At 46.0% G+C, this 24851-nt stretch overlaps 3 protein-coding genes across 5 annotated transcripts; 2 read left to right on the forward strand and 1 right to left on the reverse strand.

Moving 5' to 3' along the window:
- Positions 1-260: 260 nt before the first annotated feature.
- LOC125510006 (cilia- and flagella-associated protein 20) lies at positions 261-3279 on the forward strand. The gene is made up of 6 exons (XM_048675091.1): positions 261-592; positions 844-926; positions 1032-1063; positions 1472-1713; positions 2690-2926; positions 3011-3279. The coding sequence occupies exons 2-6, from the start codon at positions 874-876 to the stop codon at positions 3017-3019; spliced, it is 573 nt and encodes a 190-aa protein (XP_048531048.1). The 5' UTR covers positions 261-592; positions 844-873; the 3' UTR covers positions 3020-3279.
- Positions 3280-4701: 1422 nt separating this feature from the next.
- Positions 4702-11437, reverse strand: LOC125510007. Of its 3 annotated transcripts, none has more exons than XR_007284439.1 (6): positions 10998-11437; positions 10844-10882; positions 6732-6821; positions 6571-6628; positions 6377-6438; positions 4702-5231 (listed from the first exon to the last, which is right to left on the reverse strand). XR_007284439.1 is itself a non-coding variant. In XM_048675092.1 (5 exons), exons 2-5 carry the CDS (start codon positions 6800-6802, stop codon positions 4919-4921), a joined length of 504 nt encoding a protein of 167 aa, XP_048531049.1. In that variant the 5' UTR covers positions 6803-6821; positions 8575-9530; the 3' UTR covers positions 4702-4918. The 3 variants fall into 3 exon arrangements, 1 of the variants encoding a protein (XP_048531049.1); XR_007284438.1 differs by having other exon boundaries at positions 6571-6631; XM_048675092.1 differs by lacking the exons at positions 10844-10882; positions 10998-11437 and adding an exon at positions 8575-9530.
- A 2485-nt stretch (positions 11438-13922) lies between these two features.
- LOC125507203 (protein PSK SIMULATOR 1-like) lies at positions 13923-16810 on the forward strand. Its single transcript, XM_048671858.1, has 9 exons — positions 13923-13955; positions 14094-14362; positions 14446-14532; positions 14644-14734; positions 14897-14945; positions 15020-15126; positions 15228-15410; positions 15651-15773; positions 15843-16810. The coding sequence occupies exons 1-9, from the start codon at positions 13923-13925 to the stop codon at positions 15969-15971; spliced, it is 1071 nt and encodes a 356-aa protein (XP_048527815.1). The 3' UTR covers positions 15972-16810.
- The last annotated feature ends 8041 nt before the right edge of the window (positions 16811-24851 follow it).

Here is a 24851-nt window from a genome sequence, read left to right on the forward strand (position 1 = left end):
CCGATTTGGACGATTTAAACGTGTTTATGGCAGGGGAGGCCCACCCGTCAGAGCCGACGTGACAGGAAAGCCAACTCTGTTTATTTTAACCCTTCTATTTGCCGTTATTACAGGTGGGACCCACTTGTCAGTTATGGTATATTTTTTTGACCCTTCTATGGATTGTAAGATGTGCGAATCAGAAGGGGCGCTTCGTAAAAATCACAGGACGCGGTGGGCCCTGCTCGCAGTCCAAGCCCCCCGCTCCTCGCACGGTTCTCTCGGTCTCTCCCCTCCGCCCAAGCGTCGCCGCTCTTCCTCCCGTTTGGCAAGCTCCAAGCGGGTAGGGTTTCACCTCGTCGCCCCCAATCCCCGCCGCCGCAGCCGTCGCCTCCCACCTCCCGCCTCCCTTCCCGCCGCAGCCCCGCCCCGCCCCGCCCGCGCCATCTTCCGCCCACCGCATCCTCCAGCCACATCTGCCGAGCTCCTTCACCAGCAGGTCGCCGCTGCCGGACCCGTCCACCCCGTCTCGCCGCCGCCGGACCCGTCCACACCGGTCCCCCGTCTCGCCGCCGTCCAGATCGTCCTCGGCCTCCAGCTCGCCTCCGCTCAGGTAGACCTCGGCCTACTTTCTTTGATTATTATTGGCCAATTGGAAATAGGCAATGCGTGAGTGACACACTAGCCTGCCTGCCTGCCTGCCATGTTAATTCGACAAATTGACGAGTGCCCCGTGATCAACAGAATCAAAGTCATGTGTCAAACCTGTTATAAAACCGCACGCCTGCTGTTAGTACATCCTAATCCCGTAACCGAGGACACAGGCACGAAAGGCTTACTCATTTGTTGTGCTATGTTTTGCAGTTTAGCTGGACTTACAAGCTTGGAAAAAGAATGTTTAAGAATACATTCCAGTCCGGGTTTCTGTCGATTCTCTACAGCCTTGGGTATGCAGCATGGTGGCCTTGTATTGGTCTCACTAGTTACAATGCTTTCTTTTCTTTAGTCTGGATACCTCATGTCTTGTGTTTTTCTCTGTGTTATTTGGCCAGGACCAAGCCGTTGCAGATATGGGACAAGGAAGGTGAGTCAGTAATGCCTGGGGTTCTCTAAATTTCACTTTTTACTCCTATGCTGTAGAATGCAGATACTTTTCCCCTGGCAACCTAAAGCATTATTTGCTTCTTACAGCAAAGGCAGGTCTGGTATAGTTAACTCTGCAAGCTGTTAGTCTTTTGATGAATATTGTGTTTAGGGTGGACTGTTCTGCCTCTCTGCATGCTAACAACCTATTTGAGACCTGAGCCTAATATATTACTATGGTAATGATGTGGGAGTAGCTATGGGTAACATAATTCTAATAGTTTATATTGGGCAGTTAAGGACAGTGGACTTACTTTCGAGTATGTATGTACATGTGCTTCAGCCTTTTACTTAGCTTGTTCTGCATGAAAGTCAGGTTTAGTTACTTAATACCTCGTCTGCTTTGCAGTTGTTGATGGGCACATTAAAAGACCCCAGGATGAAGATATTAAGTCTAACGTACTTGAAATTGTTGGAACAAATGTGCAATCAACATACATCACTTGCCCAGCTGACCCTGCTGCCACTCTTGGAATTAAACTTCCATTTCTTGCCCTTGTTGTGAAGAATCTTAAAAAATACTTCACATTTGAGGTCCAAGTTTTGGATGACAAGAATGTTCGCCGACGATTCCGAGCATCAAATTTTCAAGTCTGTAAGAGCTATGGTTCCATTTAGAAGTAAATTCTGTGCGGTGCTTAACTGCTTATTGCTTATCTATTACTCCCTCCGTCCCACAATGTGAGACGCTTTTGCAAGGTATGTTAGCTTGCAAAAACATCTTATATTGTGAGACAGAGGGAGTAGATTTGGAAGTGTTCCTTCACCGTGCCTTTCCTCATGTTCTTTTGATTTGTATTTGTCAATTTAATCGTTATCAAATGCATTTTACTGTTAAATCCATTGGTTGAGCTTTCACTGTATTAGTATTAATAACTGCTACCTACAATATATCAATTAGATTTGTAAGTGTTCCTTCACTGTGCCTCTCCTCATGTTCTTTTGATTTATATCTGTTAATTTAAGCGTTATCAAGTGCATTTTACTGTTAAATCCATTGGTTGAGCTTTCATCATATTGGTATTAATAACTGCTACCTACAATATTCTCGTGCATACCTTGAAGTAGTATGATTTCTGTTAACTTTGCAAACTAGATTATTTCTTTGAGCAATGCCAATATGGCATCAACCCGTGCAGAAGTTGTTTATCTCAATTTTGCCCTTGGAATCAAGAAAGATAATTTACGCTCCCACTTGAACTCGTCAGCTTCATACTCAGATAAACCTCAGTTCATTATAGTTCTCTTCTGTTAATGCTAATCTCCAATTGCCCCTTTCTGAAGTTCATACTCAGACGAACTCAGATGTGTATATGCATTTTTGTTAATTTTAACTTCTGTGTATGATATGGTTGTGACAATTTGTATTGTGATGTGCTTGATTCGTGCTAGAAAGTGTGTGGTGTTTGATGTGGTTTCTTTTCCAATGTAGATTTATGTCTTCCAGGCATGCCTGATTTTTAGCAATGTTTATTTTAAATTTGAAATGGCATAGGTCACGGGTGTCTACGTTTTGTTCATGCAACCACCGTATACTAACTTGTAGTGACATACATTCTTTGTGCAGTCCGTCACAAGGGTAAAGCCATACATCTGCACGATGCCGTTGAAGCTTGATGATGGCTGGAACAACATCCAGCTGAATCTCACCGACCTGACAAAAAGAGCCTATGGCACAAACTATGTCGAGACGCTGCGAGTGCAAGTCCACGCAAACTGCCGGCTCCGCAGGGTCTACTTCGCCGACCGCCTCTACTCGGAGGAGGAGCTGCCGGCGGAGTTCAAGCTCTACCTTCCAATTCAGGTGAGTACTGTGCAATGTCTGCACCCTTCTGTTATAGAACACCACTACTTGCTCATACATTCCTTCCTTTTACATGAGCTTCAGAAATCATAGAGCTCAGACCAAGATGGATGGTTGGGAGTCATGACCTCCCCAGGAGCCAAGGCGACTATCGACGCATGTCACCTCGACGTCCGTCAGCGTGTAAACTATGCGTAAAGTATCAGAATGCTTAATGGATGTATCTGGATGTACGCTAATTGTTGTATGGATAACCTGTGTAGAACTGTTGCTAATTGAACCCCCTCCACTGCTGTAGCTGCCGGTCCAAATGCATCGATAATATAGCATGGCCACCCTCAGTTTACTGCACCTACGAGGACGCCATGATCATGTTGATTCGGACCTCAACAAGATATTATAACAAAGATAAATAAATACTCTTTACTCAACATGAATATTGAATGGGGCACAACTCACTGGAACGGCTGATGGCCCACAAAATAAATGGTGAAGAGCTATGAACCGTAGGCCCTCAGAGGTGCTGGAAATCGAAGCAGTCAACACTCCAACAGCAGATACAGGAGGTGTTTTTTTTTTGAGAAAGCTTCAATTCATCAAAAACAAAAAGGATACAGAATACATGGAATGCCAATTTTCGATAGGGCCTGGGCCAGCATCTCCGTGGCCCACCTGCGTGGCTGCATAGGAGAGATACGCTCGGTACGCTGCTGTACGGACACTTTCGAGGTCGAGCCCCTTCTTCTCCGAGAAATTGGATCTTTTGCCCCACTTTACTTCTCCATAAGATCATTTGCCCCTCCCTAAGAGGCTATCGGGTGGGGCCCGGGGCCACTGTCATTGAGACAATCACAGGGCAAATCATCAAATCCCCCCTTCTTCTCCTCCTCTCCCTCGCTGTGCCAGCCATCGATCTGCATCGCCCCCAAATCCCTCGTTGGAGTGCACCCCGTCCGCTGTCGTGGCTCTCCACGGACATGGGGCTGGTTTCTCCACCTCCCGCCCAATCTCGTCGCGCAACCATCGACGTCGGTGAGCAGGGGAGGCGGCCACCGTGAGAGGAGGAGGAGGAGGAGCAGGAGCATTAGGGTTGCGCGTCGGCACGTCCGTGCGGAAGCGAAGGGCCGAAGGGAGCGCGCGCCGGAGCGGCAGGGGACGCCAGTCGGCTCTGTTACGGGTAAGTCGACGGATACTGCTGCATCTTTTTAGTCCCACATCGCCGATCTACAAGACTTTGCACCGATTTAAAAGTGTTTCCCTCAGCCAGGCTATCAGCAAGTAGTAGTAGAGTAGAAGATAGATAGACTATAGGGTACGGTAATGGGTAGTGGGTCTAGGGTTACAGGGGGAGGGGGAGGGGCAGGTAGATGGTGGAGGTATGCCCGAGGCGCAGGTAAAGGGGGGGGACTATGCCTCGGGGGACAGTGGGGGCAGGGGGTAGGGGGGAGGTATGCCCGGGCTGCGGGGTGGAGGGGGCGGGCGGAGCCCGGCTACGGAGGGAGGGGGATGGCCGGGCAGCGGTGGAGGGGGAGTATAGGGGGGAGCCTCCCAGGAAAAATGCCAAAAGGGGGGGTTCCAAATTCTTCTTCCTAAGCAACTAAAGAAAAGATAGATTAAAATAAGAAATTTAAATTCCTGAAAAAATTCGCTGTCCGTGTAATTTGGTTATTTTTTATTTTGTGCGTCGTATTCAAAAGACGGGTCACCGCTCCCTATATCTCTTGTTTAATTAGAACTAGTTAGGCGCCCGTGTGTTGCCACGGAACCCACACACAAAAAAAGAGAGGTAGCACTGTTCTCAAAAAGATGAAGCACAAGTAGTTTTGAATATGGCATGTTTGTACCAGAAGTCATGGTCTTTGATGATTCCGGTTATTCAAGTGTTCAGTGAGCAAAGGTGTAATCACACTATGCCAATTCTTGTGTTCTATCTAAAAAAAGGACGCGACTAGCCAGCAACCGTTGGCTAGCTAGCGGTCCAGGGCACACGCCCTAAATAAGGCAGTGGACCCTCTCTTGTTGCCAGCTGGCGTCAAAAAAGGAAAGAAACGATCTGATCGTGCACATGGCCAGATTCCCTTTTCTCCCAATCGTAACCGACGCAACCCAGTGTGTGTGAACACACGGCACAAAACCTCTGGAGACTTTTCTCCCTTCCCCGCTCCTCCTCCACCCTTTCTTCCCCATCAACCCCTCCCTCCTCCATCTTCTGCAGGATCCATCCACCCAACCATCAGCACTTGAACCTTCCGTGCGCCACCTCTCTATCTGGACAACTTGGGGGTGTGCCACTATGCCCTGATCCCTGCGACAAGGAAACACAAAAGGCATCAGTGTTATGCATGCAACTTGGATGTTATGCATGCAACCCCTCCTTGAGTCCTTGTATTAGGTTGGTTCTTCAGTTTGATTTATCGAGAGCAAAAAACCGTCAACAACTTATGGCAGTTATTTTGGGCAAGTTCAGTAAACCCCAATAGGCAAATCTCTGTAATGCACTCTGACTTGCGAGGGTAGAAAAAACCTTGTGTTCCTTTATAGGAAGCATGCAAAAAATGTTTTTTGAATACTGTGGACATTGAAACACACAAGTTACAGGTTTGTTGTTTGGAAAACATAGTAAGGGAGGGGGAAAAGGTTTGTGTGTCAGATAAATCACAAAATGCAAAATAGGCAAATCACAGATGCAGAGCAGGCAAGTCACATGCTTAGCACTAGCAAGTCACAGCCAAATTTCAAGCAAGTCGTACTCATCACTAGCTGCAATGCACTGTGTAATGCACTCTGACTTGCTAGTGCCAGACAAAAAAACATAATGTTCCTTTGAAAAAAATGTGGACATTGAAAAACACAAGTTATAGGTTCGTTGTTTGGAAAAACTTAAAAATAATTTGACCCATCCTCCCCCCCCCCCCCCCCCCCCCCCCCTCCCCAACTCAGCAGTAAAAGGGGCAGCAAAAATTCTGAGAAAAAAAGTTCTAATTGTTCAGGAAAAGCAGGAATTTAGCAAAGCAAGAGTTTGCCTACATCAGCGAAAATCCTAGTAAAATGGTTGTGAGACACTTTTTCTATATTTGTATGATACTCTTGTGTGGCTTTTTGGTTAGACAAGTTGTGCCGAGTTGTAGGCAATTTCCCTAATGCTTGCAGGCAACTTTTGTTTTTGAAAAAATAAAATCATCAGTAGGATAGTGTTTTGCACTTTTTTCTGCTTGGCAAGTTGTGTTTGCGGTCTAGGCAAATTTTGTGAGTTAAAACCTATTTATGTAGCCAGCTTGTTACTTTGGTGCCAAAAAAGAGAAGGGGAAATCAAAAGCAAGTCTTCCTGTAATGTACGCAATTTGTATTTAAGTTTCAGGCAACTCTCATTTTTGCCGAACAAAAAAGGCACCTACTAGGAATTCATAAAGAACATGTTGGAAAAAGCTCTGGGGGTTTTGTGAACTTTACCTGGAAGTTGCTGGTAAAACTTTTTGCTGGCAATAAAAGGGCGGCGTAGGAAGCAAGTATTCCTGTGATGTAGCAATTTGCACATAAGTTTCAGGCAACTCCCTTAATTTTTTGGGACAAAAAAAACTAACAGCGAGCTACTTGGGAGGCAGAAAAAACTAGTTGAAAAGCTACTGGGGATGTGTGAAATTCACCTTGAAGTGGCTGGCAAAGCTTCTTACTTGCAAAGATGGAAAATAAAAAAAGGAAGTCCTGCTGGGATGTAGGCAAAATGCATATAAGTTTGAGACAACTTCTATTTTTTGCCGAAACAAAAAAACAAAACAAAAAATGGATAGCTTTGTGCAAAGCTTACCTGGAAGTGTATGTTGAAGCCTCTTGCTTGGGTGTGTGCACAAAACCTCGAAAATGTTGCTTTGACATCATTTGAGAATTTAGTGAGGCCCTTCAAGCAAAACAAACAATTTTTTTAGGCAAGAATATTTACGACACTTAGGTGATTAGGGGTAGCGTTTTGAGCAATGGTTTTCGTTTGCTCCAGCAAGAGCAGGTACTACTAGTCAAATATTCAAATATGATAGGATAGGATAGTCATTGCAGTACAAGTAGTAGCAACCATACAAATGACTCAGAATCATGAATGCCACTACATCTTCTCTCTCTCTCATGTTCATCTTCTTCCCTCCCTCCCTCTCTCATGTTCATCTTCTTCTCTCCCTCCCTCCCTCCATCCCTCCCTCTCCCTCTCCCTCTCTCTCTCTCTCATGTTCATCTTCTTCTCCCTGCCAGGGGATGTCATAGATTAGCATAGCAACAATTTTTTATGCTTCTAGTCTGCATGAGGGATCTTTGTAGCCGTTGTAGGCCTCTAGACCTCTGTGGTAGTGCTGCAGGATCGAAGCAAATACAAAGGTGGGGCACGGCCAAACTTTCAGGTTAAAGTGAGGAAGGGGGTATGCGTCTCTTGTGCAGATTGGTTTGTGTTGTACAACTACAAGTATCCGTTCATGTGTAGTACTGTACGTAATACAATAAGTAGCCTCTATATTTGCCCTCTGCTCCAAGTGAAAAACGCTAAGTCAGGAGCAACTACTATAAGTAGCCACTATAAACTTGCACTGGGTTTGTAGGAAATTTCCATAGATTTTGTAGCCAATTCATTAGCTTGAATACCAAAGAAAAAATAAATAATGGAAGTCGGGAGAATCTACTACTTGGTTCATAGGCAATTTGACATGTTGCGAGAAAAAAATGTGGACTTATATTGTGTAGAACATCAAGTTGTGTTGTGTCAATGCATCAGTGGTTGAAGGAAAGTTGTGCTCTGATCTAAGAAAATTGCATAGCATATCCAGGCAACTCTAAGCTTTGTTTAGAAAAAGAGGATTGAAAGGTAGCAATTCGTATTGGGTTTGTAGGCAATTTCCATAGTTTTTGCAGCCAACTCATTGGTTTGCTAGCCGTAGAAAAAAAGTAGTGGAAGTCAGGAGCACCTACTACTTGGTTTGTAGGCAATTTGCCTACAAGTTTTAGGCAAAAAAAGTGGACCTATATTGTGTGGAACATCAAGTTGTGTTGTGTCCCCTGGGCAAATGTTTTAGTTGTTGTAGGCAAGTTGTGCTCTAATCTAAGCAAATTGCATACTATATCCAGGCAATCCAGGTTTTGTTTAGAAAAAAAGTTTAAAAGGTAGCAACTCATACTAGGTTTGTAGACAATTCCCATAGATTCTGCAACCAACTTGCCGAAGAAATAAGATAGGGGATACAAATTGCCTGTTGAGTGTCGACCCATTGAGCAAGTCCAATAGCAGAAATGAGGCATCTACTTATCAAAACATCATGCAAGTTTGAGCAAGTCTAATAGAAGAAATGAGTCCAATAGCTCAATATAAATCTTGAATTTTTTCTGCTTTATTATATGATCATAGTACAGTTACCACTATACTATCAACTAACCATTCAAGAGAGTTTGTACTTGCTACTATCATCTCTCCAACTGTCACAGGCTCACACAGATCAATGTCAAGCAGTAAAACAACCCAAACCACAATGCACCAAGCAATAGAATCATCACGCATAGGGGAAGCACAATTGCAGAATATGAAAAGAGAGAAAAAAAACCGACGTCTTCAAATTGCAGCCGTCACCAGCAACAATTCAAGAGAAAAGGCACAAACACCATCATCCACCTGCTACCTTGATGCAATTTTCCTGCTCCAGTCCAAGCTATAGCCAGCACCTGTACACGGTCAGGTGTAGAAGTTCAGACATCGGAGCTAGGGTAGTTGTACGGTGCAGAAGGAGATAGCAGTAGGGATACAGAGGTGCACCAGCAGCTAGCAGCAGGAGGTCGAGGCCGTCCTAGATGCGGTCGGCAGCGAGCTGCTGGAGAGGAAGAGGCCCGCTGTGATGGTGTCAGGGCCAACGGCCCTGAATGAGGAGCATGGAGGCAGTGCGCGCTCGCCTTCGTCGTGGATATGGGTCGGCCCGGCGTTGGAGCGGGAGACCCGGCGGCGATGGGATCCAGGAGGCCGCGGGGATCCGAGCGCAGCGGCTGCATCCGGCAGGCTGCTGAGATCCTGGCGATGCGGCGATCCGGAGGGGTCGGTGGCGTGCGGCGGCTGTGGAGATGCGGTGGCGGGGGGAGGGGCTGTTGGCATCCGATGGCTGCGGAGGCGCAACGGCGCTCTCCGGCGAGTGGGAGGGGGCATTTCGCCGATTGGAGGAGGCGGGGTGCGTCGCCGGGAGGAGGAGTTGGTGAGGATCGGGTCGCGAGAGAGAGGATGAAGAGGATCGGGCTCCTCCAATCTACCGCCTCCCCCTCGACCACCCGGGAATCGATGCCGGCGCTCCTCTGCTCGACGAGGAAAAGGGGATCGGGCTAGGTGTTTTTTCTGGGAAGAAATAGCGAAGCTTTTATTTTACACTGGCTGCCGCTTCGGCGGTTGAATTAGCACGGACGATTTCCTCCTACAGCGGCACACCTGGGGACCGTGATCGCGCATCCAACGGCTCGCAGGCCTGTGTGCTCTAAAAAAATGCAGTATGTATGCTATCAATGTAGCAATTTTCAGTTTATATGGTAATCACGTACTTGTGAAATACAAAAAAAAGGAGATATCCTTTGCTGAAATAGTGTTCTATTTAACAAAACATATCAGGATGAGATGCATTGGAATATACTCTATAAACATTGATAAATTGTAATCATCAGGACCCTTTAGTTCAATAAGTTTAGAAGCATTCAGACCTTGTCATGAGCACACTATAAGTAGATCATTAGGTTACAAGCATTCAAGAGTTTAAAAATGCTAAACTTTGTGTCAAGTAAATAGACCCAAAAGACAACCAAAATGCCAAGAATTTCACAAGTAGAGTGGTACACAATCTACAAGTCTTTATTGCTCATTGCATTACAAATGAAAGATGTCACATGAATGTTTTTATGATTAATAAAACTGATCGTCAAATGAAACAGCATCAGTTGTGCTAAACTTATAGGATTTTTCTTCTTTGAGGGCTATGAAGACAGTCATACGTTAAGACCATGCTGAGATGAGTTGAAACTCATAAGAACAACTGACACTGAAGCAAATCTACATGCTGTTAATATTTTCATAGTAGCAGTGTAGTAGAGAATTGTTCCAAAGTCCAAAAGTTCCTGGTTCACGCAGCAGGACAAAAAACAATTATTCAGAATTCGGACTTGCTCAAAAATTAGGAACACTTTCTTTCGCCAAAAGAAAAGGGAGGAACACTCCAGAATTAGTATAACTTACTACGTACTATCTAATTATAAGTGAAGTAAATCTGAATAAAAAATGAGCAAGACATGGCAAATAGAAGTGTATGGGTAAACTTCTTGGATTTAATTATTGATGCCCTCCAAAATTATGTATAGTAGAAGTAGAAAGGCCAAAGCGAGGCCAGAGAGTCTTAGAGTTAAAACTGCATTTCACATAGTAGAAACTGATGCCTTGAACCCTGGTTTGATTATTTATATACCACCTTACGAGTAGGGAATCAAAGGGTATACTGCTTGATTAAACTGAATATGACAGGAATAATGTTGTAAATTTCATTACCACGTGATGTCAACAGAGACAACTCCAAGTCATATGCAATAGAGACCCTAAATAACATACAACTATGCAATTTTGGCATTGGTCTACCAGAACTCCAGAAGACAGCTTGTCTTCTGTTGGTAGTTTGGCACCACCCAAACAGAACAGAATTTTGTGCAAAACAGTAGTGGCACATTGACATGATTTTTGGCTATATTTCAAAACCGACCCGCTCAGTCAGATCACCAAAATTTTGCACAACGCTTATAAACATATTTCCAGTTCTAGATCAGTCTTCACCGAAGACTGTTCCATGACCAAATTCTCTTCAAATTGACAGTTGACAGATGTTAGTTTGAGTTCTCTGAAACAAACTATATAAGAATAGACACAGTAGCCACCTTGCTCGTCGTAACCCTGTTGCGAAGTGCCCTTCTATCCTGAAATCCTCAAGAAAAAACAAAATCAAAATCAGAGACAAGGACGGGATTATCTTCTGAAATAGGCACCTAATCGAACATTAAGCAAACTGGAAAAGGTCAAGCACAAATATACCACTCATCCTCTATGGGCAGTTTGGCATTGGCAGCGCCGGGAGCAAGTAGCTCGTCGGCAGAGCCTGATACGCCCAAGCATACTCATGGCGTCCTGCCACTAGTAGCCTCCATTGGTAGCACGGAAGAAGGGACACTTGTTGGAAGTTGACAACCAGAGCCAGCTCAAAAGTGTAGCAAACACTGCTATCGTTGCCGTCTCCGGTGGCCTTTCCAGCCAGATCTAAAAGGAGAGATACCGGCAAAAACTCGAAGTCAAATCTGATTCATTAAGACCCTAAATACAACTACAGCTACAAAGGGGAGGGACTCTTGCCCAACTCCGGCGGTCTCCGGGGAAGAGTGGGGAGGGACCGTCCACAAGGAATCTGGGAGTGGTTCTCAAACGCTCGGGTTCATTCGCGAGAGAAGGAGAAAGGAGAACCTCGCGTGGTGTGATGTGGAGTTCAGATGTCTGCATGGGATGTCTTTGCAGAAGTACGAGTGGATCGGGGACAACCCATCTCAGCCTTACGTTCCAAATCAGACGGTGCAGATGGCATGAAGGCAGGCACACCATCATCACCAATTCGCATTTTTATAGGAGTAGAGATATGCTAGGAGAATATGCACGCTGTAGCTAAGGATGAGGGAGAAGTTAACACATAGTGAGAAAGACAAAGCTGTTAGCTGTTACACTGTTATTTTGAACTGAAAGCCAATAGCACTTTTATCCAACATCGCTTCTTTTTCTGAAAGCCAATAGCCTTTTTTTACAAATCCTGGAAAATGAAAACCTCTGTATAGTCATACTTTTTCCTGTGATCTTTTCTGCACCCTGCTTGTTAGTGTTTCCTGCCTATTATCACTTGTTGGATTGGCCTGGGATTCAGGAATTTTGTACGAACTCGTGAAAGCAAATGTAGTTCATGTTTATCGTACCTATAGGGGAGTGGAAACTGCATAAGAGACAGGCGTTTCTCAGAGCTAAATAACCAATCAATGGAGCATACAAGTGTAATGTGTACTCTATGTCTTTTTTTATTTGTGTGTGTGTGTCTGCTTCGTTTATGTATTAAGAGGCCAATCAAAACACTCTTTGCAAAGGATTGCCTACTAGTACTAGGTATACTGTATGTATAGGAAGGTGGCCGCTCTCTAGTTCTCTTGCGTATCTATGGTCTATGTTTTCTCTCTTTCAACTAGAGTTGAACAACTAATTCATGACACACAACAACATGCTTTGAATTTGTAAGGATCTGTTCTAAAAATGTATTTAAAATTTAAAAATATATGCTCAAAAATAAAACAAAACCTTTTTTGTGTTAGTTGGCAGATTTTTCTATTAGTAGCTGTGCAAGTGACTACACTTGCCAAGCTTTTCTCTAATTTTCACCCTTTTTTGTGAGAATCCTGACTTGTGACTTTTTGGTCGTACTTGTCCTAAAACAAACAATTGAAATTGTTCTACATCTGATGAAACACGGACTTAACAAAAGTGTATTTTTACTTGATGATTCATCCATGTAATTTGGGTATTTTTATTTTGTGCACAACAACCCCACACAGCTAGCCTATATATCTGCACTGTCCTTGTTTATCTAATCGAAAATAACCCCACAGTGCTAGGTTATATATCCCTTGTTTCATCATCATCAGAATAAAAGAGTAGTAGGCGCTGTGGAGAATATAGACTCTGACACTCTGTAGCTAAGGAACTAGCACAAGTGATAGTACAATCATGTGTATAAGTTCTGAACTGTGTAAAGATGAGGGAGAAGTAAAGACATAATGAGAAAGACAAAGCTGTTAGCTGTTACACACTTACACTGTTACTTTGAGCTGAAAGCCAATAGCACTTTTATCCAACATCGCTTCTTTTTCTGACCAGTGTTGGCATGGTGTGGTGTCATATACAAATGATGACTCTTAAGCTGTTTCTCAGTGAACCTAGAGCTATTATTTTCAGCTTTGCTATATTTTCCCCCTTTGCTCGTGCAACCACTGTGTAGAGTATGAACTTGTGGTAACATGCATTCTTTGTTCAGTCTGTCACAAAGGGTGAAGCCATATATATGCACAATGCCGTTGAAGCTTCATGGCGTCTGGAACAGCATTCAGTTGAATCTCTCCTAACGGATGAAAAGAGGAGGAGCTCCCGCCTGAGTTCAAGCTCTACCTTCCAGTTCTTCAGGTGAATCCTGCACCATGATTGCAATCTTCTGTTATAAAACATTACTGCAGTACTGCTTACTCATCCAGTCCTTCCTTCCATATGAACTTCAGGTATCATAGAGCCCAGACCTGTTCGGAGCCCAGGCATCATTGACGCGTATCGCTGTGACATCCGTTAGCGCATAGCTACGATTGTATGCTAATTGTTGTCTGAATCGACCTGTCTAAAACTGGTGCTAATCGAACCCTTGTTCAGTACTGTACCTGTGCATCATTACAAGCAAAGCCCATAGGGGCCCGTGCAACCCATATACTGTCTTGTTTTTTGTTTTTTTTTCCCAAAAATGTGAAATGTTTCATGGATGTAAATAATGCTCTATCATGGGCAGTTGCAAAAACTAAAGGGAAATATATGGCCAGCTGTGTCAAGTACTTCCTCAGTCCGAAAATACTTGTCATTAAAATGGATAAAAAGAGATGTATCTAGAACTAAAATACATCTAGATACATCCCCTTTTATCCATTTTGATGACAAGTATTTCCGGACGGAGGGAGTACCAAGTACCATGCCCATGATATAGTTATGTCGTTTCCATACGGGTCACAAGAAGTCATGTTTTGTTGTGAGTTTTTGCGGCACGCCTTATTTGGCACGGCTTACATCCATGAAAGATTTCACAGCTTTTAGAAACCTTGGAAACAAAAGGAAGAGGAGTGCAAGACTGCCGGTCAAAGTCAATACCATTTCCGACTCCCTCTAAAGTTTTAGTGGATGTCCATTGTGAGTGGAAGACTGCCGGTCATTGTGAGTGGCAGAGCTGTAGCCTTCTCACAACAATGCCCCTTTAAGATGTCTTCTTAGTTCACTAATCGAGTATTGCGTGCTAATTACTAGCCTCAAACACAGGTGTTTGTGAGTACATTGCTTCCTCTAATCTTACAGGAACCAGAAGCAAAATTCGACAGTAGAGCATTCGTCCCAGGTTCCGCAAACATGAGCACCGTTTTCCGCTCTGCTCCCAAAGGAAGAAGGGTATCGATCCAAGCTTTTGAGGTTGCCAACACAATTGCCAGGGCCTCCAGTCTCATAAAATTCCTCTCCAAGCAAAGAATAAGGCACCTGAAAGAGGGCGTGCTTAGGTCTGAAGGTGTCCGCTGTCTTATCTCTGAAGATTACAGTCTGCTGTCCATTCTCGTTGAAGATGATATACGGTAACATGATTTTCTGGGCCTGTCTGTTTAGCAGTTTATTTAAGAAAAGTCTTACATGCATCCTCTTTATTGGAATTATGCAGAGAAGAGTTGAGACTATTTTGTATAGAGGTTGCCCGGCTTGGAGATCTGTGTGAAGGCCCTCAATGGCACAATCTCAGTATCTGCAGGTAAAACTTATCGCCGTTACCACTTAATTCACTTCGGAGTCCATGTCTTCACCATGCCTCATCTTTTTTTGTTCTGTGTACATAACATACACTGTTCTTGTCAATGAACAGATGTGGTTCTGCACTGCCATCTAAGAACAACTCCAGTGAAGAAGCACCTCCCAGTTTGCAGTATCTGATAAAATTGGCACAAAATACATGGGTCAGTATTTCTTCTTGAGAGAGAAATTTCTAAACCATGGTCGCAGAGCTGTTTTCACCTGACAAGCCAGCTATGTCTTTTCTTTGCGCGCTTACATCCTTGTAGAGATGTTTTCAGCAGACAAAACACTGAAATCCCGTTTTCACTTTTCCATGTGTTCAGGTTCTGCGCCAAGAAATGCTAGCACTGGACAGACTTGAGCACACTCATTGTACGACAAACCATTTTGTCACTGGCATTCGATGAGTCTCCTCTCCTTTCTAATTACACGGTAACCATATGCAGATGTGGCAGCTATTCCTGTTAAGAAACAAATTGATGCTATCAAGAGCCAAAGGGGTGCGGTGAAGGTCTTGAAAAGGAAATCGCTCTGGTCGAAGAGTATGGAAGATGTAATAACGCATGAGGAATTTAGGACGATGACTTATGATTAGTGCTTCTTCAATCCAGGCCATGATGACAATGACCAACGATCCATGTTGCCTTGTTGCAGATTGTAGAGAAACTTGTAGGGATCGTGGACTTCATCCATCTTGAGATCAACAGAGCATTCTTGGAGAACCATGCCAGGAAATCATCTGGAGGACTTCGCGTAGCTAACAATCTCGCGAAAACGTTAGGGCCCGCTGGACTTGAGTTGCATTACGCCAATGTCATCTTGCAGCTAAAAGCTTTGGTATGTCTCCCTTTTCACATACTTGACATCAAGTTATATAGACATACCAAAACACACATACCCGCTTAAAGTTCAAAATTAAGGATCCTTAGCTCCTTACAGTAGAAAATTCAGACAAGAGTAAAGCAGAGGACAAAACACACATGACCAACATTACAACAATGAAGCAAAAAAACCGCATTAGAAATTTCGTTGACTCTTGTTATGCTTTAATGACATATATACATATCCCATTGCCAGGCATTGGCATCACCAGCGGTTCCTCAAAATGCTCGGGAGGCTTTATACCAAGCACTGCCTCCTCGGATCAAACCAGTCCTGCATACCCAACTGCGGCGGCGTTTTCCCCTCGGAGAAAAGCAGGTAGGTGGCCAACTCTTTTCAGCAAACATTACATATGAATAGGGAAATCCACCCCTTGTCATCTTGTAGACCATGACGGTAGCAGAGGTGAGAGCTGAAATGAACAGGGTATTGCGGTGGCTTGTGCCAGCTGCAGAATCCACCAGGTACTTCATACAACTTTTCCAGTTAACGGAACACCACTACTTAAAGAGTTGAAGTACATTACTTTTAACAATATTGCACAGAAAGCTATAGATGTTGGAAAATTGTTCTTAATTGTATATATGATCACGGCTCGCCTGGTTGCCTTCTTGATGCATCAGGCTTTGCCTTCAAGAATGGGCGATGAAAGGGTACGTAACGTACGACCACTCGTCTCGTTTCTGCGTTTGCTCATGCAACAGATGTATAAGCTGCAATGTTCTGTCAGGCTGTCCCTGATGTCTCATGAATCAAATCTCTTTTACAGGATGGAGGGTGTCAATGTTGACGAAACAAACTGGTTCGAACAAGAGAATCATGTCAGTGTCGGTTCCATGCTCGCTCATGCAGATGCCAAAGTGAGCAAGGTAGAGACGCTGTACTACGCCGACAAGGAGACGACCGAAGGTTACATAGCGGAGCTTGTTCTGGCTCTTCATCTTCTTGTTTCGCTGCCTACGGAGGAGAAGTGAGTCCAAGCTGAAGGCACTGATGAACAGTTGAGGCGAGCACAACTTGAAGCATCTGAATTAACTTATCGTCGAATCTACGCTGTCGAAGCAATGAGGGGATAAGGCAGAGCCATGGATGCCTGATTTTTTCGCCCTCTTCAGATGCGTCAAACAGTTATAACGCTGAGGGAAATGACCTGATTCTTGTGAAGTTTCAGCTGTAAGCAGGCTCTCTGTTGTTTCTGAAACTTCTCCAAGAACTCTGTTCACTCAGTCTTATATATAGACAACTAGTAAATGATAACCTCACATTTGTGCAGTTAGATTTTCTGCATCTTTTTAGACATGTTGCTTTATATTTGAACGCGCTATTGTATACACAAAATTTATCCAGTACTTCTTATCTGCTGTATACAAAACAAAATACTATGCCAATGTCATTTTTGCTTGACCTATCGAAATATCTTTCGTTTTTTGTAGTGGAATTGTTTTTCTGACTACTCTGTTGTCAAGCAAGTTGATGCGTTACATGGGGCAATCACAAAAGAATCTGTAAACCTCTCTCAAGCTTGAGTTATACTGAAACGTCAAGCATGTCAACCAGGGGCCATATAAATTATAAATATAATTTCGGTCCGGACAAGTTTGATAAGGAATTATAAATATGGTCACAATTTATGAACGTCAGAGCATGACTAAGATGATCACAATAAGTAAGTACGATACTAATCTAATACTTTTTTCTTTGCGGGTGGTACTAATCTAATACTTCATCCTCTAATGACATAGGTAGGCTGATAATGCTGCTGAATCGCTGATGGAGTGGGCGTAGAACCTGAAAATCTGTAACCATTCGGTCCATGCGTAGCTTGGCATATTTATTCTGCTTCTTGCTTCCTTCCATGGTATGTGACCACAACCACTGTGGGTGGCTTGCTGAGTTTGCTGGATGGATACGTCAGATTGTCTGGGCCAAGATTGCAGTAAAGGCTTCATCGATCAGCCTAGCCTTGTTGGGCGTCATCCGTGCCGGCCGATGATCCATCCCTGCTCTTTCTTCAGTCTCTTCTGCTGCTGCCGGTGGTGGTGGTAATGGCATCGGCCTACCCCGTGGGCACGACCTGGCCGCTCCATCTCCCTCCATGCATGTGGTGTCTGTCACTGTGTCACGCCTGGCAAATGGTCAAGGAGTTCTGTGATGCCGGCCCTTGTCTTTTCACTGGAAACTCATGCCGTCTCCACTCTCTGGTGAGTGGAGATCACAGATCAGTACTGTTCCTACCACTGCTAGCTAGGCTAGGCCTGCCTTGTTAGCTGCCTAGCCATGTAGTGGTATGGTATTGGCTGATAATGCTGCTGATGGAGTGGGCGTAGTAGCAATAACCAAACCATCCATGTGGCCGGCTAGCGTGGCGGTGGTAGAGTCAGTTTGGTTCATTGTAGGTCTGGTGAGGCGGTCGTTGGGCAACGGCCGGCCGGCCGGCCGCGCGTGACCACCGGGCCACCGCCCGTACGTGGCCCCGGCCTGCATCATGCACCGGCAGGCAGGCCGCCGGCGAGGCGGGCGGGGAGAGGGAGCACCGCACGTGGCCGGTGGCGCGGCTCATGTGCGCCCTCCGCCGCGCCCACCTGCGCCGTACGTACGGCCGCCGGAGCCGGACCACGTACGTACGTACGATCCGGCCGTCCACGACTGCCGACTGCCGTCTGCGGCGGCCTGCGACACCGCGCCGGCCGCGGCGCTGCGGTTGCATACATGGACGGTTTTTGGTTGCTTACTTGCCGTTGAGGGTGGCCGGGATGGGCGCGTCGCCTTGCCCCGCGGCCGGATTCGGCTCATAAATGGTGGATGGATGGATCGATCAGCCATCCGGCCCGGCCGCCCGGTCCACACACTCATGGACCAACAAACATGCAGACTCTTCTTTACACACACCAAAACTCTGGCTCCCGCAATTTTTTTGTCGAAAGGCTTTCGTTACCATGAGCGTGTGGAGGTGGCAACCTCAAACGATCTTCATAGAAAAAAACTTTCAATTTTATCATGGTTTGTTGTCATCCTTTAGTTATTTTGGTTTCTTAGATATGGTTTAATTTGTTATACTCCCTCCGTTCCTTTATATAAGGTGTTTTTGTTTTTTAATAAAATTCCACAATGTAAATTTCTTGTAATTCCGATCTTGGCCCTCTGTAAAAAGGAAAGTATTAATCAACAAAGTTGGATCTTGCTGAAGAAATGCAAGATCCCCCCCCCCCCCCCCCCCCCCCCCCCCCCCCCCCCCCCCTCCTCTCCCCGGTTGATAGCGCCTCTTAGAAAATATTAGATGGAAGTACCCGGTAATAGTTTGATTTTTTTAGAGGAGGTTGAAGCCCCAGATCTCTTCATCAATATTTTTATTGAACTTGATGCAAGGCAACAAGGTCAAAGATGTCAACAAATGGACTTCTATTGAAGTTGATGCAAGGCAACAAGGTCAAAGATGTGAACAAATGGACTTCTATTAAAGTTGATGCAAGGCAACGAGGCCAAAGTTGTCAACAAATGGAGTACACACAACATTGTGTGCACGATTCTTGCATGACAGCATGCATCACATTATCTATGCATGTACAAAAAATGCAGCGAACAGCTGGGTTGCCTATTGTGCAGCTGTCGTGCAGATCTACGTCGTCCGCACAACAGTTCCGTTCCAGTTTAGAGGGTAGAAATCTGAAATCTCATCAACCAAGGTAGATTGCGAGTTGATGACACGAGTTTTGAGGATACAAAATTGTCCAATAAAATATTTCCCATGCATTCGAAGCAATAAGTGTAGCACCCTCTGTCTCATTGGACTTGCATGGTGCATGTAAAAAAATATGCATGCATGACCACTAATTCTCCTTCTCTTATCCCTATGAGTTAAATGTGGTGTGATGAGACTCAAAGCACTTTAACTCCATTGGATTCATAGTGAGCTAAATATAATAGAAATCTGATTCTTTTTAGATTAACCCTTTAAACCAGAAAGGAGGGAGCATGACACAACCATTACAAGATATTAATTTAACAACTACTACTAGGTTGACTTTTTCCGCAACACCTTTTTGAAGGATTGACGTCCTCGTTTATTGTGTGATTACTCGTTTTGTGCTTTTGGCTATCAGGTAATTAACACAGCGGTCAGGTTCTATCTGAACAAGTTGCGCGTTCCGATCCATTCTCTTGTTGCATGTCTCAAACAAAATCACAAGTGCGGTACGTGCACTCTGGTCGGGTGGTAAAACACGCATGCATGTATCTTCCCAAGCAGGCTTGGTACCAGGTACCTCTCCGTGGCACACAAAATCCAACAAGCTACGTACCAGTAACAATCAACAAAATCACGGCCGCCCCACCTGGCTAGGTCGCCGCCGACGTGCTGCCGCCGCATTGGCCCGAGGCGCGCTGCCGGCCGGCCAGCCCCACGGTCCATCCTTGCCATGCATCGCCTGCATGTTCTGCCGTACGTAGGCCCGCCCGCGGCACCCAAAAGCACATGTCCAGGGACCATGCATGGCCATTCGCTTTGCCATCGCCGTCGCCTGTTAGACGACGACGGGCGGAGCAGCCCGCCGCCGGCCCGGGTCCATCCATGGCGCCGATCACGCATGGGCGCGGCCGTGCGCGCGGGGCCATGCTGGCCGGTACGGAGCCAGTGCATGCACACGCAGAGCTTGCGCCCATGGCGGATGCACAGCGCGAGATCGGCGCCTCCATCCCTCGCTGCCGCCCGTACGTAGGCAGTATCTCGCGCCAAGCGCGGCGTAGAGACCACGTGCGTGCGGCCGGGCCCAGACCGACCCAGGGAAGGGCTGGCTGTGCGTTCCATGGGCCGATGGTGTTTGCGTGCAGTGATCTGAAGATGCTTCCCTGTAGTCGGCTTTTAAGACACGCCAACCAACTGTTGTTTTAGCTTTATTTTTCCTTCTTCTGGTCATCGGTTGGCGTGCAGTGCATGCATGCATGATTGATCGTCGGCCCAGCAAATGATGCGAGTCGCAGCTGTGGTAAATAGTGCCTGCGATCCTGCTGCATGCATGCAGGGACACGTACCATGTACGTACAGCTATAGCGATCAAGACCAACTGTTTGGGTATCTAGGCCTCTAGCTAGCTGTAACAGGATGATTAAACTTGCTTTGCGTTTCGCGTTGTTGCAGGGTCCGCTAGCTTCACCAGCGGCAGAATGGAATGGCAGGGGGTGACTCCAAAGCTACGCACGGGGCATGCATTATTCCAATATATATATAAACAATAGCTACTTTTGTAAGTCGTCTGAAAATAATTTTTGGGTCAGTTTTTTTTAGGTGTAACTAGGGTTTTATTCATCAACCAAAACTGACGGGATACAAATGATGTCTGGTGTGTTCCCTAGCCACACATGTCGACCGATAGGGAGTGTCGAGGATGCTTTTGCCAAGGCATGAGCCTCACAATTTGCCTCCCTATTTTCAAAACGAAAACTAACTTTAACAAAGTCTAAAGATCTATCTTTAATCTCTTCGATGATACAAGCATAAGAAGATGATTGCGCAGCGCCATTGATGTCTGAGATGACTTGCATGCAGTCCGACGCTATGATCACATGTGATAGATGAAGATCTTGAGCGAGGGCGAGTGCCTCGTTGTATGCTTGGGCCTCCAGACTTGCAGCGTGCACTAGGCCCTCGAAAACCACCGCCGATGCGCCAATGTAGTTTCCTTCTTTGTCCCTGCAGATAGCAGCGCATGCTCCCGTCCTCCCTGATCTGGAGACAGCGCCATCCACATTTATCTTCGCCGCATCCTCGCCAGGAGGGATCCACTTCCGGCCTCTGGGCTTTGCCTCGCCGCCATGCACTATGGGATTGCGATTCGATGATATTTCAAGGTCTTGCAGATACCTGTTAATGAAGCACATGGTTGACAATGGGCTCTGGAATTTATTATCATGGATTGCCCTTCTCCGTGCCCACCATATTGCCCACATGGTGATTAGAACTCTGGCGAGGTCTTGCTGATTCAGAGATTCAAATAGCCATAAACGTGCATCATCACTGCTGTTGGAAATCAGATGTTCCAACGTTTCCTCATCACCTAGAGCCCAGACGCATCGTGCCATCCTGCACTCAAACAAAGAATGCCGCCATGAGTCATATTCCGCTTCGCATAAACCACAAACAGGTGATGTGGCCATGTTACGCTCGTGGCGGACTGAACCAGTAGGCAATGCCATTTGTGCTAATCTCCACACAAAAACCTTGACCTTAGACGGAACTTTCACTTTCCACAATTGAGACCATGATCTGCTTTCAGCTTCAGTGTTCGAGTGGCTCGGCCTGTGCTCTAGCCAGTCCTCTCGCCGGTGTTTAATTCCACTCATCATCCTATAAGCTGACTTAACTGTGAAGATTCCCCGACGATCGTAGTGCCATGACCAAAAGTCAGGTTGTACACGAGTGCTTAAAGGGATGTTCAAAATAACATCCACATCCGGCTGAACGAAGTTCTCGGTCAGTACTTGTACGTTCCATGATCTGGACGTTGCATCAATGAGTTCTGACGCTAACTGCGGCGGGGCGGGGGAAATAGAACATATAGGTCTCAACTTGAAATCACGCGGCAGCCAGTTGTCTTCCCAAATGTGTGTTTCAGTCCCCGTCCCGATTCTCTTTATAAGGCCCAAAGCGAGCACATCTCTCCCCTCCATCAGCGAGCGCCAAACCTGAGAAGGCCCGGCGCCAAGGTTAGCAACCAATATGTTGCTCTGAGGGTAGTAACGAGCACGAAGAACACGCGCACTCAAGGACTCCGGGTCCTGAAGTAGCCGCCAGACTTGACGAGCAAGCAAAGCAAGGTCGAAAAGCTCTATATCCCTGAATCCGATGCCTCCCATATGCTTTGGTTTACACATAGTCTTCCAAGAAACCCAAGCCGGTTTTCTCTGACCTCGCTTACTCCCCCACCAAAACTTCCGAATAAGGCTATTAATATGTTCAGTTAGGCCGCGACACAATTTAAAGCATGACATGGAATATGTCGGTATGGACTGTGCAACCGATTTGATCAAGACTTCTTTCCCTCCTGCTGATAAACATTTCTCCATCCACCCTTGGATGTGTTTCCAAATTCTGTCCTTTAAATACTTGAAACTTCCTTCCTTGTTCTTCCCTACGTCCGTGGGCAGGCCCAAATACTTCTCTGACAAGGATTCGTTTTGAACATCCAATGCATTCTTTATCTCGTTCCGTGTTGCCTCTGGCACCCCCTTGTTGAAATATATAGAGGATTTATCTGTGTTTACTCGTTGGCCCGACGCTTCGCAGTACATCCTCAAAATGTTCTGGACTCGAGTTGCATTCTCCATGTTTGCTTCAAAAAACAATAGACTATCGTCCGCAAAGAGCAAGTGATTAACTTGCGGGGCTGTTTCTGCAACAGCTAAACCCCGTATGCCGCCACCGTGATATTTTAATAAGGATGAGAGCCCCTCAGCTGCAAGTAGAAATAAGTACGAGGAGATAGGATCCCCTTGCCTCATACCCCTTGATGGCCTGAAATCATGCAGACTGCCACCGTTAAAAAGAACTGAAAATGTGACTGAAGAAACACATCTCATAATAGTCTCTGTGAAACGTGGACTAATGCCCATTCTCAACATAACTGCCTTCAGATAAGGCCATTCCAGGCGGTCATAAGCTTTCATCATGTCTAACTTCAGTGCAACAAACTGATTATTCTTTACTCTCCTCGTTTTCATATAATGCAAGCACTCGTAAGCTGTCAAAAAAATTATCCGTGATAAGACGTCCAGGCACAAAAGCTGACTGCTCCTTAGAAATTACCTCCGGAAGGATGATCTTCAACCTATTAGCTAAGACCTTTGACGCAATCATATAGATCATGTTGCAAAGACTTATAGGCCGAAACTGTCCTAGAATTTTTGGACTTGCAATCTTGGGAATAAGAACGATGAACGTGCGGTTGATATCCTCCGGCGAGTCCTCGCCGTCGAGCAATCTGATGATCATGCCAGTAACCTCCTCTCCACATAGGTCCCAATGTCTCTGAAAGAAATGTGCAGGAAAACCATCGGGACCCGGTGCTTTTGTTGGAAACATTTAAAGAGAGCAACTTTGACCTCTTCTTTTGTATATGGTGCATTAAGCTTCACATTCATATTTCCATCCACTGTGACAGGGATGTGGGACAAAACCTCCTCCATCCCAATACATCCTTCAGACTTGTACAAATTCTCGTAGAACTCATTAGCCATTCCGGCCATCTCTTTAGTATCAGAAGTAAGTGTCCCATCCAGCCTTTCAAGCTGAGATATATTGTTTTTTGCTCTTCTAGTACTTGCCTTCTTCTGGAAGTACTGCGTATTGCTGTCCCCTGCAGACAGCCAGTCAATGCGCGATCGTTATCTCATCATTATCTCCTCCCTATATGATATCTCAACTATTTTTGGGTCAGTTGATTTTGAAAGGAAGGAAAAAGCCACCGGATAGAAGGAAGTAGTCGCCGTCCCGTAAGAGAAGCCCTCTCGGTCTATCTTAGAATGGCAGATGACCCCACTATCTATTTTAGGGTGGCGAGTGGCCTCATTATTTATGTTAGGGGCGTTGGGGGTGGGGGTGTAGATTCACCCGGAAAAAATGGTTCAAGGTCAGGGTTAGAGGGATGTCGGGGGGCGGCGGTTGGGGAAAGAGCGGGGTGGCGATGCTGGTGTAGGAGTGCCGCCGACCAGGGAAGGGTGGTTAGGCCTGACGTATACAGGCAGTTCGATGTTGAAGAAGATGAACAGCGAATCGTTAAGGAGGTTGAAGATCCCGACCTGGCTCTTCATCTTGCATCTAACGGCTCATAGCGAATCGACTGACCCAAATTAGATTTTCAGTCACCTAACATCTAGCCAATCCCTTATTTCAAGCTCTCTGAAAAAGTAGTAGTGTAGTAAGGCCAACTTCACAGCGCGACCCCATTCTGTCCGCGTGCGTCTGTTTGGGGTAAAACGGACGAATCAGACGGCCCAGCGCGCGGGCGCAAACGGACTTTTGTCCGTTTTCTGTCCGCTTTCGACCCATCACCGGCTCAAGTTTGCGCCACTTTTGGGGTGAAACAGACAGCACGCGGACGGGCGCGGCGTCTGCGCGTATCCTTCCCTGGCCTGCCCGTCGGTGGCACATGGGCGCCTTTTTCTATCCGCCCCCTCCCTCCCTCCGGCCGCACCCCCTCCACTCTTCTCAACTATTCCCCACTCTTCCTCCGCCGCGCCATGGACTGGCCGGGCATCGGGCCGGAAGGCCCTGGCAAGGCCGCAAGGCTGCATGCAGGCAGTGGCTCCTCCTCTAGCCGCTCGGATCTACACCGTCGGTGGTACGTCGGCAGATACACGAATGGTGGTCGGCCGGGCTCGGTGCTAGCCCAAAAGCTCGTCGGC

The sequence above is a fragment of the Triticum urartu genome, chromosome 5 (genome assembly GCF_003073215.2).
Source record: "Triticum urartu cultivar G1812 chromosome 5, Tu2.1, whole genome shotgun sequence".
NCBI lineage: Eukaryota > Viridiplantae > Streptophyta > Magnoliopsida > Poales > Poaceae > Triticum > Triticum urartu.

Bases quoted from the DNA above. Each gene is read 5' to 3' on its own strand.
- LOC125510006 (XM_048675091.1), top strand. From the start codon at position 874: ATGTTTAAGAATACATTCCAGTCCGGGTTTCTGTCGATTCTCTACAGC. The intron at 927-1,031 runs GTATGCAGCATG...TTATTTGGCCAG, and splicing joins TCGATTCTCTACAGCCTTGG to GACCAAGCCGTTGCAGATAT. The intron at 1,064-1,471 runs GTGAGTCAGTAA...TCTGCTTTGCAG, and splicing joins GCAGATATGGGACAAGGAAG to TTGTTGATGGGCACATTAAA.
- LOC125510007 (XM_048675092.1), bottom strand. From the start codon at position 6,802: ATGATGTCAAAGCAACATTTTCGAGGTTTTGTGCACACACCCAAGCAA. The intron at 6,629-6,731 runs GTAAGCTTTGCA...ACATCCCAGCAG, and splicing joins GCTTCAACATACACTTCCAG to GACTTCCTTTTTTTATTTTC. The intron at 6,439-6,570 runs GTGAATTTCACA...GCTACATCACAG, and splicing joins GCTTTGCCAGCCACTTCAAG to GAATACTTGCTTCCTACGCC.
- LOC125507203 (XM_048671858.1), top strand. From the start codon at position 13,923: ATGTCCATTGTGAGTGGAAGACTGCCGGTCATT. The intron at 14,363-14,445 runs GTAACATGATTT...GGAATTATGCAG, and splicing joins CTCGTTGAAGATGATATACG to AGAAGAGTTGAGACTATTTT. The intron at 14,735-14,896 runs GTCAGTATTTCT...CCATGTGTTCAG, and splicing joins AATTGGCACAAAATACATGG to GTTCTGCGCCAAGAAATGCT.